The sequence below is a fragment of the Ceratotherium simum genome, chromosome 3 (assembly GCF_057802395.1).
Source record: "Ceratotherium simum simum isolate JZ-2026a chromosome 3, ASM5780239v1, whole genome shotgun sequence".
Classification (NCBI taxonomy): Eukaryota; Metazoa; Chordata; class Mammalia; order Perissodactyla; family Rhinocerotidae; genus Ceratotherium; species Ceratotherium simum.
In genome coordinates, this window is record NC_141902.1 from 42,766,158 (window position 1) to 42,784,120 (window position 17,963).

General features: G+C 44.7%; 1 protein-coding gene across 1 annotated transcript; it reads right to left on the reverse strand.

Annotated features, from left to right (window-relative positions):
• Positions 1–1,949: 1,949 nt before the first annotated feature.
• Positions 1,950–17,929, reverse strand: LOC147917546 (uncharacterized). Its single transcript, XM_087429073.1, has 5 exons — positions 17,790–17,929; positions 15,799–15,916; positions 14,128–14,147; positions 6,186–6,634; positions 1,950–2,432 (listed from the first exon to the last, which is right to left on the reverse strand). Exons 1-5 carry the CDS (start codon positions 17,927–17,929, stop codon positions 2,086–2,088), a joined length of 1,074 nt encoding a protein of 357 aa, XP_087285199.1. The 3' UTR covers positions 1,950–2,085.
• Between the last annotated feature and the right edge of the window lie 34 nt (positions 17,930–17,963).

A 17,963-nucleotide genomic window follows, 5' to 3' on the forward strand; every position in this document is an offset into this window, starting at 1 on the left:
ACCCTCCCAAACTTATCCCTCTGGAGCACTCTCTTGTTCTCAATTTTCCCCGAACAGTTTAGGGCGAGTCTTCTATGAATAGAGTCAGTCAGGATCGAGAAACGCTCCCCTTATACCAGGAATCCTTAGGGTGTGGAGGTGCCTGTCTCTAAGGTATTAACTTTTAAATTTTTAATATAATTTACTTCCTTCATTCCCCACTTCTTCTTTTGTCCCTAGTTCTAATCTTAGAACTTAGTTTTCGGTGTCTACTATCAGTGGCTCATTGTGTGGGAGAGCTTGGTAATGGCGTTGGAGCATCATAGCATGCACTGCATTGACTCTTTTTCTTATGAAAGCAGTAATTCTATTGAAAACACACGGTCCAAGACCAAAAGTAGACAAAGAATCAGCAAGGGTCCTGCTAGGGAGGATAGTAAGGTCGTCATCCAGGGGGACTTAGTGAACCAGGATTCAAACCAGCTCTGTTGCGCCTCCCTGCTTTGCTGCCTCATGTCTAATCTTTTCTTTAATCTTTGCATTGAATCTCGGACTACCCCTGTGTGATCTGCATAGAAACAGCAGTCTTCTTTAAGGGCCGCACAAAGTCCTCCCTCTCTTAAAAACAGCAGATCTAATCCTCTTCTATTCTGGAGCACTACTTCAGACAGGGAGGTGAGGGACTCTTCTAATTTAGAGATGGACTGTTCTAAAGTCCTGAGGTCTTCATCTATAGCATTGCTCAAGGCAGTTAATCCCCTTTCTCCTGTGACTAAGGTCAGAGTGCCAGTCCCTACGCCATGCACCTCCCAGTCCCAGGAGTACAGCCAGGGTGAGGGATACTGGTTCTCTTTTCCATAATCTGGATCTCTGGTCAAATTCATCCTCGAAACTATTGGCAGTATGATAATAAATTCTAGGCACCAACTGCACAAGCACGCAAAAATCTTGTGACGAATTGAATACGCTAGTTGAGATGCAGGGGTTAGGCCCGTGGTGCAGGCCCACCACCTATTGGGTCCTGGTACCAAAATGACCAGGAGTAGTCGGAAGGCTGACTTCAATCTTATTACATAGAGCTTGGTAGCCTGGGGAATTTTTCCTAAGCATAGTCCTGAACTGGTCCCGACACATCCGTTAGGGTTAGCCGCCCTTCTTTGCCCCAAAGACAAGTCGTGTGGTCTGGGGTGTTATTATAGACCCCATGGTGGCAATTCCTTCATAATAAGGGGGCTGACTGCTAGGCATAGCCAGCATGATTCAGTCATTTCAGGGTTGGAATCATTCAAGGCGAGTAAGCTCCCCATACTAAGTTAAACAGTCTGTGCCATCTTTGCTCAGTAGGTACTGCGGGAGGTGGCGTAGATGGTGGTCGCAGAGCAGATCTGGTGACCATATCTACGGCCCCATTTAGGTTATGGATTTTACCTGGGGGTTTGGGGCTATTTAACCCTATCGGTCTGCTGGCGGGGATTTTTGGGACAGAGGGGCCTCTGATCGGCTAGGATCCCGTTTGGCCCTATTGGTCTGCTGGCGGGGGTTCTATTTTTAATCTAATAGAGAAGGTCAGGCCATCATCGCACCGTTCTTTGTACAATCTTATTCCCCATGAATGACCATTCCCGATCCAGGTTTTAATTGTTTTTCCCTTCCCTGTGAACTGAATGGTTAAGGGGTGGCACCAGGTATTGCATTCTGAGCCCGACTCATCTGGTGGCTATAATTTGCTCTAACCCTGATTAAATCCCAAGAAGAGGAGGGTTCCCAATAAGTAGTCCCACTGGTTTCACATCCCCAGTTTTTACAGTAGAAGTCTTTTTTGCCCCCGCACCAGGAGTCAATTGAACGAGGTCTGTGGTGACCGGGCACACGTAAAGGGGTATGCCTTTAGTTTACCCTTGCGATGGGGGAGTGGCATCCTCCGGCTTGTTTTGCCCCCTTCGTCGACTCCATGAAATCCCAGTCGGGGTTCCTATAGCCAGTTTACAAAGGTCAGGGTGTAAGTCTGGCCACCATGTCCAAGGGGAAGCAGTTTTTTGGATTGACCAGGTTATATCTCCTACCTGGGAGACGACTTGCCACGTGAGCAGTTGAGGAGCGTGGGGATTAGGATTGGACGACTTGCTCGCTGTTCCCATGACGCAAACGCAGCTTAAGAGGGTTATCAGTCTTTTCCACCTTCCAGAGATCTGCTGCATTCTGGGGTGCCTTCTTTACGTGTGTGGCGTGAACCCAAGAGGTTATACCGTCCACCTTGACTGCTGTGGGCGTAGTGAGGAGCACCACGTAGGGCCCCTTCCAACGTGGCTCTAATGACCCCGTCCGATGTCGTCTCACAAGGACAGAGTCCCCAACCTGGAATTGGTGCGGGATGAGCAGATCACCAGGCTGGTAGGCCTCTTTTAGCTGGTTCCAGATGTCGCGCCTGACGGCCTCGAGTGCTTTCAAGCGGGCTGACAAAGGTATAGAAGGTATAATGTCAGGGTCATGTATCCCTATTTGTGCCAAAGGGGGAGGGGTTCCATAGAGGATTTCAAAGGGTGTAAGTTTTAAGGGTCCCTGTGGGGTGTTCCGGGCGCGGAACAGGGCAAAGGGCAGGAGGGCTGTCCAGTCACTATCGCCGGTCTCTATGGACAATTTAGTTAGGGTCTCTTTAATTGTTCTATTCATCCTTTCTACCTGGCCTGAGCTCTGGGGTCTATAAGCACAATGTAATTTCCAATTGATCCCCAGTTGACTGGCCAGTCCCTGACTTACCTGGGCAATGAATGCAGGACCGTTGTCAGATCCAATTACCTTTGGGATCCCGAATCTCGGGAGGATTTCTTCCAATATCTTCTTGGCTACTACAGAGGCAGTCTCTTTTCGGGTGGGGAAAGCCTCTACCCATCCCGAGAAGGTATCTACAAATACTAGAAGATATTTATTCCCATACCGGGCCGGTTTGATTTCAGTAAAGTCTATCTCCCAAAAGGTTCCGGCCTGTCTCCCGGAGTCTATGTCCAGTGCGGTATTTGGTAACTGCAGCATTTGTGAGAGCGCAAGCTCTACAATCCTTATAAATTTCCTCAGCCGCCTTTCTCAAATCTGGTACCTGGTACGGGAGGCCTCAATAATTTTAATTAGTTTCTGAGGGCTCAAGTGGGTTAGCCGGTGTAGATGTGATAGATATTCTCGCCCTTCTGCAACGGAAAGGACTTTCTCTTCTTTAGTTAGTTCCCCACCGGAGACAGTTTTGTTGACCTTAGCTCCTGGAGAGTCAGGACCATAGGTCCTAGTGCCGCCCGCTTGGCTTCCAAATCTGCTAAGCGGTTCCCTTGAGCTATGGGGTCGGTGCCTTTCTGATGACCTGGGCAATGGATGATTGCCACCTTTTAGGCAAATGTATAGCCTCTAGGAGGCCCAGAATCTCTTTTATTTTTGATATCTTTTCCGGCCGAGGTAAGCAGCCCTCTTTGTTTATAAATAGCCCCATGAACATGGGCAGTAGCAAAGGCATACCTGCTGTCCGTGTATATATTCACAGTCTTATTTTCAGCTAACCTTAACGCCTGTGTCAGGGCGATAAGCTCAGCCTTTTGTGCAGAAGTCCCTTCCAGCAAGCTGCTTGCCCACAGAGTCTTTTTCCCGTACCACAGCAGCCCCAGCCATCCTCTTACCTTCTGCCATAAAGCTGCGGCGGCCGGTGTCCCAATTAGGGGCCCCAGCCCATGGCTCATCCGGCAGATCGGGTCGGGTCCCCGTTTCTGATGCCAAGATGTCGCCGCATTGGTGAACAGGTATTTCATCATCTGCTTCGGGCAGTAGTGTGGCCGGGTTTAAGATGGCCGGTGGGGCGAAGGTAATTCTCTCAGTTAGGAGCAGACTTTGGTAGTGAGTCATCCGGGCGTTAGTCATCCATCGATCTGGAGGCTGTCTGATAATGCTTTCTAAGGCATGGGGGGCTACTACGGTTATCTGTTGGCCCAGAGTTAACTTATCTGCATCTTTTACCAGCTGGGCAGTGGCGGCGATTGCCCTTAAGCAGGAGGGCCATCCACTGGCTACCGGATCCAGTTTTTTTGATAGATATGCGACTGGGCGCTTCCAGGGCCCAAGGGCTTGAGTTAGGACTCCCCGGGCGATTCCCTTTCTTTCATCTACATACAAGGTGAAGGGCTTGGTCAAATCTGGTAGGGCCAACGCGGGTGCCTCTAATAATGCCCGCTTTAGAGTCTCAAAAGCCTTCTGGTGCTCTAGAGTCCAGACAAAGTTCCCACTTTCCTTAGTCAATGGGTACAGTGGAGCAGCCAGGGTAGCAAACCCAGGGATCCACAATCGGCAGAAGCCGGCTGTCCCCAGGAATTCCCTTACCTGGCGAGCGGAGGTTGGGGCCGGAATCTGGGTCACAGTCTTTTTCCGCAAGGCCGGTTAACCACCTTTGGCCGTCCTTTAGTGTGTAGCCTAAGTAGACTACTTTTTCCTGGCACAACTGTGCCTTTTTCGACGCCCGGTATCCCAACTCACCCAACACGGCCAGGAGGCGCTTGGTCCCTTCTTCACAGTCTCCCGGGTTTCCGCCGCCAACAGTAGATCATCTACATACTGTAAAAGAGTCACTTGAGGGTTTTTAACCCTATAATCAGTCAAGTCCCTGTGGAGGGCTTCATCAAACAGGGTAGGGGAGTTTTTAAAACCTTGAGGTAGTCTCGCCCAAGTCAGTTGTCCAACGATCCCCATATCAGGTCGCGCCACTCGAAAGCAAAAGTAATTGGCTTTTTGGGTGAAGCCAGACAGAAGAATGCATCTTTCAGGTCCAAGACAGTGTACCATTTTCGTGATGGGGGGGGGGGGCTGGGTAGGGTATATGGGTTTGGGACGGTAGGGTGTAAATCCTTCACTCTCTTATTTACTTCTCTCAAATCCTGGACCGGCCTATAATCATTAGTTCCAGGCTTTTTTACAGGCAGGAGGGGGGTGTTCCAAGGAGACTGGCAAGGAACCAGGATTCCTTGTTGGAGCAGCCTCTGGATATGGGGGCGGATTCCTTCTCTGGCCTCTTTGCTTATTGGGTATTGACGCACCCTTATCGGGAGGGCTCCGGCCTTAAGATCTATCACGACTGGGGGAATTCTCGTAGCCGTCCCTAGTCCCCCGGTTTCAGCCCATGCCGGTGGAAATTCCAGCAGCCACTTATCGGTATTGAGCCGAGCTCTAGGCTTAGGCTGCTGATGGAGCCGATATTCTTCCTCTAGCTCCAGGGCCAATATCATGGTGGTAGGTGCGGACCAGGATACTGTAGGCCGAGGTTGAGCAAAATCTATTTGAGCTTTCAGTTTGGTTAAAAGGTCTCGACCTAGCAACGGGGTCGGGCATTCAGGAATCACTAGGAAGGAATGGGACACCCTTCCTTTCCCCAAGTCCACTGTCCGGGAAGTAGTCCATGAGTATTGTTTCTGCCCAGTGGCTCCAACAACCAGAGTCTTTTTAGTTTTTAATTTCCCCAAAGGTTGCTTCAGTACTGAATATTCAGCCCCAGTATCAATCAGAAAACTCATAGGGGTCCCCTCAACAGTTAGGGTTACCCTAGGCTCGGGGAGGGGGCCCGAGCCCCGCCCCCGCTATTCTTCGTCCTCTCCTAAAGACAACACCTTGGGTGTGGCCCTTTTCTTGGGGCATTCCCTTGCCCAGTGTCCTCTCTCCTTACAATAGGCACATTGGTCCTTGTCCAAGGGTTGCCGTCTGCGTGAGCCTGGTCGTGGGCGTTGCCCAGGTTCCTGACTGTCTGTGATCTGGCCCTGTCGCTTATCACTGCGGCCAGTATTTTAGTTAGTTTTTTTCTCGTCTCCTGTCTCTCCTGTCTTCCCTCTCCTCAGCCTCCCTTCTCTCTCTCTCGCTTTTCCTCTTCACTCTCCCTTTATGATACACCTTTTCAGCCTCCTTTATTACGCCCCGCAGGTCGTAGTCTTGCAGCCCTCTAGCCTTTGTAATCTCCTCTTTATATCTGGGGCTGACTGTCCAATAAAGGCCATAATGACAGAGGCCTTCTGCCCTTCCGAGGACGGATCAAAGGGCGTGTACCTGCGGTAAGCCTCCATCAAAAACGGAGGGGGGTTCAGTGGGTCCTTGCTGAATCTCTCTTACCTTAGCCAAATTGGTGGGCCGCCTTGCGGCTCCCCGGAGACCCGCCACTAGAGCCCGGCGGGAAGCGGACAGCGGGCCGCTACCTTCAGCCGTGTTATAGTCCCAGTTGGGTCGGTTGTGCGGAAACCCTTCTTCCGCCTCAGCTATCGTTGCCGGCTGCCCGTTGGTGCCTCGGATATTCTTTCTTGCTTCCTGTGTGATTCTTTCTCTCTCCTCCGTGGTGAAGAGTGCCTGTAAGAGCTGTTGACAGTCATCCCAAGTGGGCTGATGGGAAAACATTAGGGACTCTATCAGGGCGGTTAATCCGGCGGGGTTTTCTGAAAAGGGGGGATGGTTATTTTTCCAGTTATACAGGTCTGAGGAAGAGAAAGGCCAGTACTGGAGGGGTGACAGGTGGGTGGGGCCCGCAGGGGGGGCATACTCTCTGAGCGGGAGGGCGACCGTGGGTATCAGGCCCGTCCGAGTGGCTCCGCGGCGGCTTCGGGTTCCAGCGGAGGGACCCGAGCCAGTCGCCTCCGCCCTGATTGCGATCCTGGAGCGGGGGAGGGGTAAGGGGGAGGCGAGAAAGGGGGCCATTCGGGAGGAGGCTCAATCTCAGGGTAGACCCCGGGGGGGGCCGAAGGGGTCTCCGACTCCGCTGTTCGAGTTGATTTCGATTTTTGCCGTGTCTCCGCATCCTGCAGCGCCAGGACTCGGGGGCTTAGTTTTTCTGCTTTTACCCATGGCTTAACCCACGGGAGTGGGTTCTGCACCAGATCCTGCCACACTGTAATATATGGTCGTTGGTCAGGATGGGACCCCGGTTTCTCCTGGAAAACAATAGCCCTCACCGCGAGGATAACAGTTAGATTAAACGCCCCTCAGGGGCCAACCCACATTGAGGGAGGGCCACTCAGAGGCGCAAAAAGTCTGCCAACGCCCTTTTTTATTTCTACCGACAAATCGTGCGCTCGCTCTCACTTCAGTCCAGTGGTCTAAGGTCAAAGAGAGGGGGTCGTCATAGTCTGTCCCATCCCGTCAAATGAGGTCCACGTAATCTAACAAAAACAGAACAATGAACATCAAAAACACAGCAAGACAAAACAACTTTGCCCGGTTGGTGTCTGTACAAGCCAACCAAGGCGGTTTCAGACGGGAGGGGTTTTCGTGTCCTCCCTGGGAAAAAGAGTGCCGCTTTTTCTACCTGAAAGGGGGTAGTCAGGCTTTCCTGACTCCCTTGTCCCTTGGGGCGCCCCCAGGGTTGCAGCCTGCAGTTCCCAGCACGTCTGCCACTGCAGCCGCTGGGCCCTCTCGGCCCAAGCGGCGGCTGCCCAGATAGCGAGACCAAAGCAATGCTTCGCGGCGCCGCACACACTCGCACACCCAGTCACTCAGGCTTACCTCCAAGGGGTCGAGTCTGGGGTGACCGCGCAGATCCCGGACGAGCCCCCAAATGTAGGATTCCAAAAGGAAATCCAACTCCAGTCTCGGGAAGGCGCGGACCCACAGACACAGGAGACCGAGCTTGATGCAAATGCACGAGGTTTTAATTGCGGAGCTCCGGGTCGACACGTATCTCTCGCAGGAGACAGAGGGGTCGACCCCGAACCTTAAGGGGCAAGCTCTTTTATAGGATTCGGAAGCATAAAGCGGGAAAAGGTTGGCGCGGTCTTACATGATTGGCTAATTTAAAACATTTAAACAGTTACATTTTATGGCGAATTGCTATGGCTGAAGCAATTATCAGGTTACACACACGTCCCCATCTGGACCCTCCACCCCGACCCTCCCAAACTTATCCCTCTGGAGCACTCTCTTGTTCTCAATTTTCCCCGAACAGTTTAGGGCGAGTCTTCTATGAATAGAGTCAGTCAGGATCGATAAACGTTCCCCCTTATACCAGGAATCCTTAGGGTGTGGAGGTGCCTGTCTCTAAGGTATTAACTTTTAAATTTTTAATATAATTTACTTCCTTCAGAGGGAAGGTAAGCACGCCATGTGCGTGCTCTTAAATGGAAAGAACAAGTAGTTGGCCTCAATCACTAAGCCAGCCTCATCCTGGATCTCCAGTCTTCTGCTGGTAGAGAGGAAATGCTCATATACTGAATCAGTGGGCTGTTCATCAAGACACAATCCCTTCTGGGACATGCTTGGAAGGGGACAGGTTTGATATCAGACACAGAGAAAGGTTTGAGAACAGACATATCTAGAGGGAGGCTCTCCTGAGAATGAGTAAATGGCAGTTAACTTTGTTTTTTTCTTTCTTTTTTGTTAAGGTGTATTGACTTCAAACTACCAAGGGCATTGTTTTAACTTAGAAATGCTCACACGTGTGTCCGCATTACAACTCCTTTGTAGGACACCCGTGTTACCGAACCAAGTGGGTTTGCCTCCTGGCCAGTTAAGACTCTCCACCAGTGGAAGTTGTCTCACAAAATAAAGTATATTTGCAACAAATAGGAGGCCATGCGGAATCATTTCCAAAGTCATGGCGTCCCTGAACAAAGGGAAGCAGGGACCTTTTATTTTGCATGGGGAATGAGTATTCAAAAGGAAGAGGAGGGTATTCGCTTGTGCAGCCTTAGTAGGAAAACATCCTTCCATATACACTGCAGGTTAGGGTGATAAGACCTAAACTCCTCCTGGAGAGATCTTAGCATTAAAAATAAGGCAAAGGTCATGGGCGTAGCTCTAGTGGTGAGGCTTGGTCTGGTTCAGGGTGGTTGGTGGTTCCATCTCCTTAACATAACAAAAGGAAAAAAAACAATTTGGAAAAACAATTAAATGTATCCAAACCAACTCTTAAGTTCCTCAGGGCACCTAGTCAGTGACACCCCCTGGTATGAAATTTCCTGAGATAGTTGGTGAACAATGTCTTTTGCCCTCACCTGGTACTGTGAAGCCAAGTGACCCCTTCCTGTAAAGGGGACCAAACACGGAAACACCATCAAGTCACATATGATCTGGCACCATCTCAGGTCAGCTTCTCACAGCTCAAGTAGCTTGACTTGGAGCTACATGTTCTTTTTCTACAGTGTTTGCTTACTAGTGGTTCACAAACTTTTTTGGACAGGGAAGAGGTTTGGGGATAGCTGAAGGAAGGATAAAGTTCATGTGCATGATATGCCCCCATCAGATGGATAGAAGTATTAGATGAATCAGCTAGCTTGGGGGTTATCTGAAATTCCCTGTAAGTTTTCTACAGCTCTACCTCTTTTCCTCCCACTGATCCATAGCAGATCCATCTATTATAGCACAATTTAAGAACCAGTGGATAGCCCTTAAGATCTTCTTACCAGTTGCTCAGAGATTTGGACTTCATAGATGCAATTCTTCTGAACAGTACTAAAGATCATCAAGGATATATGTGGTCACTAGGGGGCAAGTGCTGGGCATTGGGTTTCATGGCCCAGGCAATTGGAGTCAGGGTGTGTGTATGTGGGTGTGAATCTCTGGTCTGGACTAGGACTCAGGAGACCTAATCCAGCCTCTAAGCACATCTGAATTTAGCCCATCTTCAGCCCTTCAGCCCTTATGTCAGGATCTGTGAATTAAAGACATATTTCTATGTTCGTTAATTAATTAAGTTATTCCTATGAATACTTCACTCCTATAATAATTTTGGATTTGCAAACAAATATCTCAAAGGTTATGTTTTTGCCAAGGCCCTGTTCCTGCCACCCACTTAAACTGCTAGATAAATGGTGCTATCTGGGTTATGGCATAAACTCTCTATTGAAGTTAACTTTAAAAATTAGATTAATAATTTTCCTCCACATAGTTATACCTATCATTAAAAACTAAATATCTGTATTTAAACAACTAAACATAATAATTAAATAATCGTAATATTTATACATACAATGGAGAATTTAAAAAGGATTTTAAAAAGTAAAATTACATACGGCTTTTAAAATTAAATGTATATCATAATCGTACATTCATGTCATCTTATAATAATTTTCCCTTTTTTCTCCATTACATTAAGTCCTCTAATGTTTTAAGTTTGAAAGATACCAAAATCCAAGCTAAAATCACTTTTCTCTCTCTCTTTAATAGAATGCCTTTAGGCATTTTCTCATAATTCCAGGGAAAATTTCAGGTTGACATCCCGGCATTACAAACCAGCTCTCTGAATGATCAGATTTCTGGTTGTTTTCCCTTCCACAGAATCAATTAAATTAAATTAAAATTTAAAGTATTGTGTATGTATATGTAATATGCATATACGTATGTATATATAACACACACACACACACACACTTTGGTAATCTTTTTTTCCCTTTGCTTTAAATGGTAACCTATTCAACATCTCTAAGTGAAGACTAAATACTTAGGCCATTACTAAATTGTTTTCCCTCTGCTTTAAATAATTTTAGTTGATGCAACAGAAATATTGACCTAAATTTTGAAAAAAAACTTTTTTTATAAGGCCAAGGCACTATTTACAACTCTTGTCACCTGGATCTTGAATCCTCATAAGCTGTCGCTGCCCTGAACTGTGATGATGATGATGATGATGATGATTCATGATAGCAAATATGTATCTAGGGCTTACTGTGTACCAGGCACTGTTCTAAGTGTTTTATACATATTAACTCATTTACTCCTCACAGAAACCCTTTGAAAGTAGGAAGATGACTATCCCCACTTTATAGATGATGATGCTGAAGCCCAAAGAGGCTTAGAAAGTTGGCCAAGGCCATGGCAATATTCAAGTCTGAAATAGTTTCAGAACTGTTGTCTTAGCCACTCCTTATTAATCCAGCTGTGGAGTTCCTCTGAAGTTCTCCAGAAGAATTTATCCACACAAACCACTAGGAAACAATGTAGACTTTTCTGACAATTTTGGCGCAGAAACAGAGAAGGGCTTGCACTCTGCACCAATAGCAAACAATCTAAAAATACAAATTGCGTATTTATGTTCTCTGAAATCCCTTCTTGACAATTTCGTCCCCTACAGGGCATTTCTCTGTGTTGTTCCCACCTCCATGAAGCTCTCATCTCTGGCAAATGTCTGCAAGTTTGCATTCCCTTGCAAACTTCTGGTTCTTTTTTCTCAATTGTACAGAACATTCAGGTCTTCTCAGCCCTTGCTCCCCCACTGGCCTACAAAACCATCTGGGTGTTGTTCAGCTACAACCTGCCTTCCCCAGAATAAATTTTACGTCCTCAGAAAGTAATAATGGTTTACAGTGATGAAACTAGAATGTGTTTCTATTAGAATTTGTTTCTATATAGTTATATAGCCTTTGTAATTATCATTTTAATGGCCTATTAAATTATCTCCTGTTGATGTTCCATAATTAATAGACTATTCTTTTATTGTTGAATATTTTGGTGGTTTTTAGTGTTTCTTGTTGTTGTTTATTTGTTTCTGTTTTATGTAACACCACAGCAAACATTTTTATTCATTTGGACTTTGTTTCTGTTGAATTATTTCTTTAGGATAAATTCCCAGAAAAGAGATTACTGGGTCAAAGGATATGAATATCTTTACGTTGCATTATTTTCCAAATAGGTTGTATCAGTTAACAGAGCTCTCTGTTTTGTATAAGTTAAAAACCATACCAAAACATTGTCAACCTTATTTCTACTTTCCTACTATGCAGAAGGATGAAAATTTGTTTTCTATCTGTATTTTCTCTAGTGTGAACGCTTTATCCACACACTTGCATCATTGCCTATACGATGAATATTTTTCTTTGTTATTCGTTTTGTTTTTAGATTTGAATAATATTTGCACACAAAGACTACCAACTTTTTGTCTGCTGTACTTTATGCAAATATTTTAACTTGTTTTACTATTTTTCATTTCAGTGAAGTATTGCATTCCAAATATATTTTAAATATCCTTTGAATTGGTCAGCCTTTCCCTATGTGATTGTTCTTTTTGCTTCGAGGCTGAGAAATCCATCTCTTCCAGAGATCAGATAATTTTATTTTCACCTTTAAAACAACAGTTTTATGTTTATCTCTTTCATAGACTTGGAATATATTTTGGAATCTGGTATTGATATTCAATGTTGAAGTAGGTTTTTGTTTTTCCAAATTCTCAAAAGCACTGTTTTGTCAAGCGCAAATTTTATTTTCATGACAGGAGTTACTTAAAGGGTTTGGTGATGGGAAGAGCCTGTGAGCGCTTTGGTTTCTGGGAGGGGTGGAGCCGGGAAGAGAGGAGTGGTGAAAGGAAGAGCACAGACGGGGCTGCTGGAAGTATGGAAGGTAAAGTATCTACTTTACAGCGCAGCCTCCGGCATTCCCTTTGCCAGAATTTTCAATCAGGCATGAGACCTTGAGTTACCACCTGTGCTGTGGGAACTAGACTGACGGATTAAACTGCTTCAAGGTAGTTTAGAAAAGCAATCTAAGAACCTTTTAGTCTAGTATGAAGATTTTTAGACCAAAATTTACAAGGAAAGGAAATTTTATTTCAATCAGGTAATTGAGCATAATGTATGTTTAAAGGAGAAGAGAAAATTTGAATATTTTTCTTTTATCAAGTGAGGACATAAAAAACAAATCAAATAAAAAAGATTTGTTAAAATTAAAATAAAATAAATCTTTGTTGAAAATAAAAGATCCTCATAGTGAGTTTTCTGTCACCTTTCCCTAATGACATGTTTGAAAACAAGGCTGGTCAGGTCTCATTCCCCAACAGCTGGGAGCTCACAGGGGCAGTGAGGGCCCAAGTCCATGAGGGCCGTGGTTCCCTTACCCCAAGAGTAAGCCAGTGCCTATACTCCATGAGCAGAACTGGGAGTAAAAGTGTCATATCAACCAGAAGGTGGTGATGGTCACAGGGCAAGTAGCTCTGGATTTTCCTCCTTTCTTGATCCCCGTTTTCTGATGTTAGCTTCATAAGGCTATCCTGCCTGGTTTTACCTAAAGAAAGAATTTCTTCGCAAAGTGAAATACACAGGTAAATAATTGAAGAAAGCTGGCTCTATCTGAGAATTCAGATATTTTATATGGCTATATATAGCTGTAATACTTTCTTTATATCCACAAATTCACAGACTATAAATACTGAGCTAAAACGCAAATATATTTCTTTAATTGCTTGACTCCTTAGTAAATAGGGGTCCTTCTGTTATGAGAGAATTCTCATTTAAAAAAATAAGTCAGGTCTACAGTCAGAAAGCCAAATTAACAAGTACAGCTTTCTAGTACATAGAGCATGTCTCTCTGGCTGGAGCGTGAAAGGGGAAATAAAGGGAAAAGAATAGGACATGTATCAGGATTCTACTTCTCCAGTGTTCTCTGCACTGTCACTGACTACTCTGATGTCGGAGGAAAAGTCATCTTTCCCCTCCACCAAAGCTAATTCCTTCTCCTCCCTCCGTCCCATCTCCTCCTGACTTTTCTCTATTGACCAACCTGTTTTGCTTCTATCACCTCATACTTCTCTTTGCCTTACATGTGTTTGGGGAGGGGGAGCAAAAAATAATAATAAATGAAAAGAGAGAACTACGATTTATTGAGTGTATGTTTTGGACCAAGCAAATTATATATATTTTCTTATTGCAACTTCCTTCAAAATTAAGAACTTTCACGTCAGTGTTGCAAAATACCATTTCGAATTCATTTTACGGATCAAAACCCCAAGACTCCAGGAGTTTAAGTAACCTGGATGAGGTTACACTGTTAATATGCTGCACTGTTGGTGTTTAAAGTCAGATCTATTTCACTCCAGAGCCTGTGCTCTGTACAGCGTAGCCTTGCCAAGCTACAAATGGTCTCTTCTGTAAAAAACAAAACTAAAAACCTTTTGTCCCTGCCACCCCTTCTAGCTTCTATCTGCTTAGTCCACATGTCTCTGACAACTCCCAACTGCCCCACCAGCCAGCACAGGTCCCTGCCTCCTCACCACCCCTCTAGCTCTCTGTTCATAATTCTGTTAGAGCCATTGCTGTGCAAGCCTGTCTCCTTTTCTGGGTTCCAGCAAAGCAAAGGGTTTAAGATGATGGGTTCAGATGCCAGACTACTTGAATTCGTATTCAGTCTTAGACTGACTAGCTGAGTGAGCTTGGGAAAGTTACTTACCCTCTTTTGCACTTCATCCACTGTAAAGAAATGAAAAGGAAAAATATTTACCTCATAGGGTTGTTATAGGCTGAAATAATCTCAATTGTCATATAGTAAGAGCTCAATAACACTGACTACTATTTTAGGCTGATAAACTACAGGGCAGCAATTGTGTGATATTCATGCCTCTCTTCCAACGAGCATGGTGTCTGATTCATAAGAATTTAATAAAATTTTGTTGAACAAATGAATACAGTTAAGAGGAGCTTATACTCATTGCTTTTAACTTATTTTTCTTTAAACTCTTGTAATCTGGCTGCCACTAACACGAATCCACTAAAATTGTTATTATCAAAATCATTAGTAACATCTTAATTGCTAAATCTGATAGTTCTCTCTCCTTAATTTCTTTAGTATTAGACAGTGGTGCCAATGCTCTACTTCCTAAAACTCTTCCTGCCCTTTACCAGTGGCATGGCACCCAAGTAGATCTATATATCCTTCATGGCCAATTCTGTTGATTTTACCTCCTACAAAATCTCTGCTGTCTACTTCCCTGTAGTCATATGTACTACTGTGAATCCAATTTTAGTTTTTATAACCTCATACCAAGACTACAGGAATGGCTCCTTATTAGTCATCTTGCACCCACTCTTTCCTCAGTCTCATATTTTTATTATACTTTGGCTAGAGTTCTCTTTTCAAAATACAAGTCTGATTATACCATCCATGCGTGAAACCCACCAATGCCTTGCCTTTGCTCATAGAAGAAAGAACAACATCCCTAACATGACTGGCCTGACCGAATGTGATCCTTCCCTCACTGCTTCGCTCTCGCATCCAGCAGGCTTCCTTTTGCTTCCTGAGCTCCAGCAAGCAGCTTCCTTAGGTTCATTTGCAATTCCATGCTCCCCACTGGCCCTAGGGTCAGTGGAGTCCCTCTGCACAGTTTTGCCCTCATCCTAGCCTTGTTAACTCCTATTTTACCTTCCTGTATTAGTCACCAGTTTCCCAGGACAGTCTTTCCTGGACTCCCAGACTGGGTTAATTGCCTCTATTAAACACTCCTAGAGGATGCCACTCCTCTCCTTCAGACAACTTATCACACTTCTAATTTCATATATATTTGTCAGATTATTTGCTTAATGTCTCTCTCCCCAACCAAACTGTTAGTTCCATGAGAGTAGTGGTATGTCTAATTTGTCTCACTTTTGTATACCTAGTGCTCACACCAGTGACTGGCACACTGAATAAGCTCAAAATGTTTTGTACGGTGAATGAATGAGTGAATCAATCTATCAATCAATGAGTGTATAATTTGATTTCTCCACCTTTGAGTATTCCTTCCATGTCATTTTGCTACCTTTCTTTTCCTCAAATGCAGACATTCTCTAGGTTGTTCACTCAGTCATTATCTTTTGTCTCTTCTTAATTGCTCCCTTAGAAATGTCATCTTTTCCCATAGCTTTAACCACCAAACCTGTGTGGACTCCCTGACTTCAGGCTCCAGCCTGTAGATCCAACTCTTCTGGGCTACAGGCTCCCATACGCAGCCATCTGTTTCCCTACAGCAACTAGCTCAAAAGTGTCCAAACAAAATTTGTCATCTTTTCCCTTGATCTTTCTTCTGACTTCTTACTTCTGTCAGTATATTACTATTCTACTTAGCCAGTTTCAAAGCTTTAGTACCTTTTGACTCCTCTTCTCCATGACTTCCCAAGTCCAGTCAATAGTTCCTGTCAATACCTCGACAATCTCTCTCCTACTCTCTTTATTCTTTTCTTTTTCACTACCACGCTGAAGGGTGCTATGGGTAGAGATTAAGTATCAGAAAAATCAGTGATTCAAAAGATAAATAGATTAGAACCAGTAATATGCAAATGAAAGGACTGAGTGGGACAAAACGAGGAACCCAGATACCACTTAACAGCAATGAGGAGGACCTTATAACTTAGGCATCTCTTTAATCCATCTAGAAGATTCTACATGCTTCCTGGTAAAGCAGGTACCAGTCCCTATGTGTAGCTTCAAGAGAGAGGCAGATGGATATCAGAAGATGCACAGCAATACTGGTGCATGAAGAAGCAGGGAACAGCAGAGCTTCTGATGGGCAGTTCCTTCCAGGGGTCAGTCCCAAAGCCTCCCCACACAGGATTATGTGTTTGATGGTAATCACAAAAACAGGCTGCTACCTGTTCTGCAGCTCTGTTTCAGTAAGCTCGTTCTTTATAATTTCCAGGCTGTGGAATTATCCATCTAAATTTTCTCCACATAAATGCTGCTTGATGAATAAAAGTACAGTGCAGATTATGTCCCTTAATGGTACCGCTAATCTTCTGTAATAATGGTGGTTGATGATTACTGTTTATGTTATTCAAGGTAAAAATGGATTTGTACGTGTGTGTGTGTGTGATTTGGATTTGGGAGGGGAAAAAAAAGAAATGGGACAGCTGAGTCAGAATGCTAGATTGAAGAAATGGATTAGCACTGATTATTTCTGATTATTTCAATCCTCTACACGAGGTAAATGCATTAGAAAACCATGTGATTTTCATATTTTAATGTTTGATTTCTGAATCGCTGCAAGTGATAAGGAAAAGAAAAGTGCAGCAGATGTTATTTTGTTTATGAAGTGGAGACAATCCCAAAGAGTACAGGGATTACTGGCATAAAAGCAGAGTGTTCCGTTCCAGTCTCTCTTTCAGGTCTCTACCTCCCAGGTAGCAGAGACACAAGCATCGTCTTCAGACATTTCCACCCATTATTGCTGTTTCCAAAGCCTAACTGTGCCCACCCAATTGCCTGCCCACTTCTGTTTCTTTTAACTTGGCTGCTAATTAAAAAATCATGTGGGGCCGGCTCCGTGGCTTAGCGGTTAAGTGTGCGCGCTCTGATGCTGGCGGCCCGGGTTCGGATCCCGGGAGCGCCCCGAGGCACCGCTTCTCCGTCCAACGTGAGGCCGGGTCCCACGTACAGCAACTGGAGGGATGTGAACCTATGACATGCAACTATCTACTGGGGCTTTGGGGGGAAAAAACTGAATAAATAAAATCTTTAAAAAAAAAAAAAAAAAAAAAAAAAAAATCATGTGGATAGTTGGGTTATAAACAATGGATTAATGGTTTGTAGACCAAGAACTGTTGCTGTTTTTGTCTGTTCACAGCCCAGCAACACCTGGGAAGCTGGGGCGGGGCGTGGATTTCTTATCTGAAGATTCTACTCTGGCGTCCATACGTACTAATACTCCTCTCTATCATAGTTACCCAAGGTGGCTCATGCCAGCAGCCATTTTAAAGTGGCATTTGTTTTCTCTTTTGTAAAAAATGAGGGAGAAAGTCCAGGCGGAATAGATGTAATGATTTTTTTTGTATTTTTATTTTTATATATTCATTTATTTAGTGTCTCAGTTGAGCTCAGCTAAAATCTTTATTCATCTGCCTTTTACAAACCTTGATTATTTACCTTTTTTTCCTTAACATTTAGTCTTCCTGGTCATTGCTTTTCCTACCAAAACTGGTTTTTCTTTCTGATCCTGTAACTATTGGTTTTGCATTATGACTACTTCCCTTTAAGCCATTTAACAAGAGCATCTCATCTAGGAGATTCTATATGCTTCGTGTTAAGGCAGATTTCAGTCCCCTTTTCTGGCTCCAAGAGTACATGAATGTAACTCCACGTACCTGACAAAAGTGGCAAATAAAGAAACAGGAAGAAGAGCAGCTTCTAATAGGCCCCTCCTCCCAGGAGCTGGTCTCACAGTTCCCGTGAGTAGGGACTGCATGTGTTGGTGGTAATCAAAAACACAGGCTTCGCTGGACATTATTCCCTGATACATCCTGATTGAGCAGCTGTCC

Excerpts from the sequence above, each read along its gene's own strand:
- LOC147917546 (XM_087429073.1), bottom strand. The coding sequence starts at position 17,929 with ATGTCCAGCGAAGCCTGTGTTTTTGATTACCACCAACACATGCAGTCC. Across the intron at positions 15,917-17,789 it reads TTATTTGCCACTTTTGTCAG|CACCCTTCAGCGTGGTAGTG; the intron begins GTACGTGGAGTT and ends CTCTACCCATAG. Across the intron at positions 2,433-6,185 it reads GGACTATAACACGGCTGAAG|CCCGCTTGAAAGCACTCGAG; the intron begins GTAGCGGCCCGC and ends TACCTTTGTCAG.